This window comes from Nansenia antarctica, assembly GCF_963989245.1.
Source record: "Nansenia antarctica genome assembly, chromosome: 6".
Classification (NCBI taxonomy): Eukaryota; Metazoa; Chordata; class Actinopteri; order Argentiniformes; family Microstomatidae; genus Nansenia; species Nansenia antarctica.
This window is the reverse complement of record NC_137676.1, coordinates 15,390,339-15,396,109: the sequence shown is the minus strand read 5'-3', so window position 1 is coordinate 15,396,109 and position 5,771 is coordinate 15,390,339. Positions and strand designations below refer to the sequence as shown.

General features: G+C 42.0%; 1 protein-coding gene across 1 annotated transcript; it reads right to left on the bottom strand.

The window, feature by feature from the left end:
• Positions 1–1,449: 1,449 nt before the first annotated feature.
• Positions 1,450–5,483, bottom strand: LOC308160327 (insulin-like growth factor 2; the record flags this gene model as incomplete). Its single annotated transcript, XM_080534243.1, has 2 exons — positions 1,450–1,862; positions 5,420–5,483. 2 exons carry the CDS (start codon positions 5,481–5,483, stop codon positions 1,450–1,452), a joined length of 477 nt encoding a protein of 158 aa, XP_080390369.1.
• Between the last annotated feature and the right edge of the window lie 288 nt (positions 5,484–5,771).

Sequence of the window (5,771 nt, the reverse complement as noted above, 5' to 3'; positions counted from 1 at the left end):
CTGAAGATTCAGCTCGTTGAGCTTTCCAAACACATCACTGAGATAGGCCAGTTTCATCAGGAATTCTAAATTACTGAACGTGCTTGCAGATTCGTGCATTCCCACCTCCTCCATAAACACCCGAATCTCCTCTCTGAGCTCAAAGACTCGGGACAACACTTTCCCTCGGGAGAGCCACCTTGCTTCACTGTGAAACAGCAAAGCAGAGTGTTCAGCTCCCATTTCCTCACACAGTGCAGAGAACAGACGTGCTTTCAGCGGGCGGGTTTTGATGAAATTTACAACACCGATCACTTCGGTCAAAACCTCATTTAGCTCAGGGCTAAGCTGCCTGGATGCGAGCGCCTCTCTGTGAATGACACAGTGTGTCCATTGCGCGTTTGGTGCAACGCGATTTATTAGCGCCTGCAGTCCCTTCCTTTTCCCGGCCATTGTCTGCGCACCATCTGAGCAAAACCCCACACAGTTCTCCCATTTCAGTCCGTGTTCTGTCAGGTAAGTGTCAAGAATCCCAAATAGCTCATTAGCTGTCGCTCTCCCTGTCACATGCTTGCAAAACAGCAAGTCTTCATTCATTGACTCCGAATCTACATAGCGGACATAAGAAATAAACAAGCAGTCCTTATTACTGTCAGTAGCCTCATCAACTTGCAATGCAAAACGTTTGTGTAGTTTCTCTGCGAGTTGTTCCTCAAGGTCCTCTGACATCTCACCTATGCGTCTTGCAATGGTGTCGTTGGACAGGGGAATTGGTCTTCAATTTTGCAGCGGTTGTGTTTTTTATTGATGAGGATACATGTTCAATTTTATGTTCAAAAATATGTTTTATGATAATAAAGAGGCATGGTTTACTTCATAGGTTGCTGTGTTATTACATTATCTGGGTCATATAACAGTGAAACAATTATATTGTTTCAAAGTTGACACCATATCCAGTGCAGCTGGGAGTATGAGCTCCTCAGCTATGGTGTGCGGTTTCTTGCACTTCGCAATTCTGTATGCAACCTTGAATGACGCTATTTGCGCTTTGGTACTTACGGATGCCGCTTTTGTCATATGAGTTTCTTGCTTTCTGTACTCTGTAAGTTTTCTTTTAAAGAAGGCCAGTGGCTTCTTTGCATCATTGGGGTGTGTTGTCTCAAGGTGCCTTTTTAACTTGTTTGGCTTCAGGCTGTCTGCTGCTAATGTTCTGAGACATAGCACGCACAATGGTCTCTCCTCACCTCCCACCACATTCACGGTGAAGCCCATTGCAAGGTAAGCCTCGTCATACTTTCGAACAGTTTTTTTTTTTAACCATGTTTGTCGCATTTTCCGTTTTTGTTTTCGCTGTCCCGGTCAGAAATGACTCCATTACGAAGATTATGAAGCTACAACTAGAACAAGTCAAAGAGTTCACCTGAGTGTTAATTGTTGACCTCCCCAGTCTCTCGCGCCCCACCAGTATTGCTATTGCGCCCCCTTCCTGTGGAACATCGTCTGTTCCTGGGCCTTGATTTTTTCCGCCTGCCTCCGGAACTTTCGGGCCCTCAGGATGGCGGGAACGCCCCTCCGGAGCCTCTGGGCCACCTTCCGCTGCCATACCTCGTATTTGGAATACTTCACGGTCACGTGCTGTTTTCTGGGGACGTCCTGTTTGAGTGCGGGCATCACAGGACCCTGTAGGGAGGTGGCCGACACGTCCCGCTCCGACTTGGCCGGCTTGGCGCAGTACTGCTCCAACAGGTTCAGGTCGCAGCTACGGAAGCAACACTCCTCCACGATCCCACGGTTCTGAGAGCGCCGACTGCTGGACCTGCTGGTAGGCCTACTGAAGTAGAAGCCAACATTGGGTTTAAATACAACATATTGACAATTAGGCACTTAAGCTTTTGGAAATCTTCATCGTCTAGTGGTTCTCAAACTTTTTATGTCAAGCCCCCCTTGGGAGGACAAAAAATGTGTGAGCCCCACCTCACCCCCAAAAAACTGTCACAACATGGGGCAATTTTACATTTATTGAACTGAACCACATAACACTGTCTCCCAACAAAAAACCTAAAAATACAAATAACACAATATAATAAATCAACACAATAACAATATTTTTCAATTACAATTCTCAAGAAAATGAACACTAACAATCAAGAACATCATAGCCCATTCTTTATTTATTACCATACAAACAATGTAGTGGATTAATTCAAACCTAATTCGAACATTGTATATGCACAGTATTTCCTGTCTTTAACATGAACAACAAACATTAACAAAATGAAAAACATAAAACAATATATATATACAGTATATTGCTTGGTTGATCAAATGTTTGATTAATCTTTGATTGAGAATATTCATTCCTGTACTGACAAACAATGTGACACTGGTCAATCATTTCACACAATAAAATATTTTTTTTAAATAAAAGAGTATCCAACAAATGAGCACTGTCTGTTTCAGTTTGAGTTTGATCGGATGTTTCCCTGTATGACCACAAGATGGCAGAGATGTAGTGGTAAAATTTGACTTGCATGACTACATAACATGGTTCATGTAAATAAAATCAATTTAAAAACTGCTGTAATGCAGTATGAAGTGGTTCAGTGCCGATTATTCAATTAGTAATATATATTTCAATGCACATTTTGAGAACAATCAACCTGCACATATCAGAATGGATGCTCCTGAAGAAGAACAGGGATGTTTTTGCACAATATGGAACAGCTAGTATGCCAGGAGAGGCTGGTGGAGGTAGAAATTGGAGGATGGGCTCACTGTAATGCATGGAACACAATGAAGAATGGTAGTTCTTATAACATAGTTTTATAACATTCCTCCTTTCAAACTACCATACTTTATTCTGTCCCATGCATGGATGGAGTTTACTGTAGTCCAAACCCTGGGGAATTTTGTATCCCAAAGTCCATGTTGTTCCGAAACTCAGTGTAATTCATGGCCATCGGTATCTCGATTGTGTTGGCGCAGGTTCTGCTGATTGGGAAGCGTGATGTCCGCAGAAAAAGCAGTTTGGGTGGTGGCTGGATCCCAGAGGGAGGCAGTGCGTCGAGTCCTGTGGCGAACATGAGGATGTCCTGGAGGAAGATTCCTGTTTGTTTATCTGAAAAAAGTAGATTTAGTTTACTTGTAAAATATAATATTTCAATGGAACTGCCAGCAATAGAAGATGATATCAAGATGACATAATTAAAAGATCTGGGGACTGTTCAGGTCTTCTGCAGGGTAGGGAGTGTGTTTATGATGAGATAATTAAAATAAACCTTCTGTGTCAAGAAGATAGTCTCTCCAGAATCCGACTACACGGGTTTCTTCCTGTCGCCTTGTGCACCCTGCTTCACTGAGCTGAACCTCAAAGATGTCCTCCAATGTTTCAGCTGTTAGATGTTGAGCACTTGAGCACATAAAGACCCCGAATACAGATGCATGCTGTTCCAAAGCATGAATTACATCTAGTGTTGCAAGTCCATCCTTGAATCTACAAAACATTAAGAGCAATCATCGCCTAACATGCTAACAGCAGCATCTTCAAGCAGTCCCACCAATCATACATCAATGTCAAATTTGTCAAAATGTACATTCTGCCAAAATAACTGTCACCTTACCTTTGAATTGCGAAATGGTTGCGATATATGATGTACCACTGCATGAAATCCTGGATGATCTTCTTTTTGTCACCCACACAAACAGGGTACTGAAAGCAACCAGCAGTCTGCAACATTCTGGAATGTCTGTCAACTAGTACAACTAGTTCGTCCAGCGTAGCTGCGTTGGATATCTAGGGTAGACAACAATCATCATAAACATAAAGAGAAAGTGACTAAATGAGCTTTGTTAATATACAGTACCAACCTACCTCAAGCAGGGAAGCTCTAATGGTGTCGTCCGTTACATCTTCAACCATGGCTACAGTGTCGGTGTTTGTTCCTGTGAGGTGCTCGTAGAGCATCTTGGACAGGAAGCGAGGACCTGGACCACCATGAACTATCGAGGTTGCAATCATCCTTCCAGTGTCAAAGTACTCATCATCTCTTGCAGCTGTTGATCATTTTTGTTCAATTAGTACCACATTAACCAACATTATACAACAGTTAGTTCCGACTAACTAATTTGATTGGTCAAGAGGCATTCCATGAGTGCTGATATTCAGTTTTAACAGCAGTGGGACTTTTTAAGTATATATATTTATATCACTCCGCTGCCCATAAATAGAATGTTCAGGTTACATCAATAGTCGGTATCAAAATATCACATTTCTATTATCAAAGAACACAATAAATGGAAACATACAGATAGTAGTAAAAGATACAAAGTAGCCTAGTCATAGTAGCCTATGTGCGTACCTACGACCAAACAGCAGCCGTGCTGACATACAGTATAACATCACTTCCTCTCGTGTGATATTGCCAAAGTAGCCACATTCTTAAATGTGTAAGAGATTCCATTTTCACTTGGAATAGCAGCTCCTGCATTTCCAGTGTGAAGCACAACTTGAACTTGCGGAAATGTAATGTGTAATTATTTATTTTGTAATAAGAGTTACATTCTGAACTAGAAAAACCGCATAGCGGATGAATGCCTCCGCCCATTAACAAACATCGTACGGACGTACATACGGACAACCCGAATCCATAATGCCTCCCTCCAGGCTATCCGCCTGGCGGTGGCATAAACATGATTACCTGCACTGTCAAACGTCAGAAATCTCCTGTCCTCTGGGCCATCAAAGATTCTTCGCGTTCTCAGGCTGTTCATTAGGAGGGTCAGGAACTCGCGCTTGGGACCACCAGTGTCCACTCCTTCCTCACTTCGCCCTCATCATCAGTAAACTTCACTATTATGTCATGAGATGGGTCATATGAAGCACGTTTGAAGCCGCGGACTGCTCCGTCCCACACATTGGCTCTGTTAATATTGAACCTGCTCCAAGATGTTTTTATTATCTTTGCTGAGAGTTCTGAAACAATGTCTGCAGCAGTCAAGTCCTCTGTGCTGTAAAAGAAGATGTGGTGTACTATGATTTCAAATAATAAAGCCACAAATAACACAAGTTATTAATTATTAGTAATTCATACCGTTCCTCTGCAGTGTGCTCCTTCTTTGCAGTGTGCTCCTTGTCTTCTTCTGGCTCAGACTCGCTGTCAACAAGTATCGGTGCATACACATTTGTGTAGTTGCTGTAGTGAGAGGAGGGTTGAGTAAACACTTTAAAATACCTACGGCTTAAATTCAGATGTCAATCCTCGTCTGGTTTCTTTGAAAAACATTAGGTTTAAAACATACAATACCAGCACATTTGGCATAATATTATTGGTGCACACTGCCCGTAAACATTTGACAAAGATGCAAGAAATAAATTGAAAATCCACACAATTCTGAGTAAACTAGCAAATGTGTAAAGGTTGCATCTGTCAACACAGCTTACCTGTAGAAGTTGTTCTGACCCCGGGCACATTGCTCTTGTTCCTGGACTGCGGTTTGTCCTCCATCCTAGTTTTACCCCAAAAATTAGCAGTTAATTTAATGACAGTGTTATTGGCTTAGTAACTAAAACAGCACACATTACATGTAGTTTGGCTTGGTGAATTAATGAAATTATTTACAGGCATTTCATAATTTCAGGTTCACACATTCAACACTAGAGGATATGGATTTTCTTACTTGATGAGATGCTGTCTGTAAGCGTCTGGCAGGTCTGGAAAAAAACAACAATTTAAACTGCTGTACTGTATTGTGCTGCTTGTGCAAGAAAAGTTCATGTTGACTGTGCTGTGTTT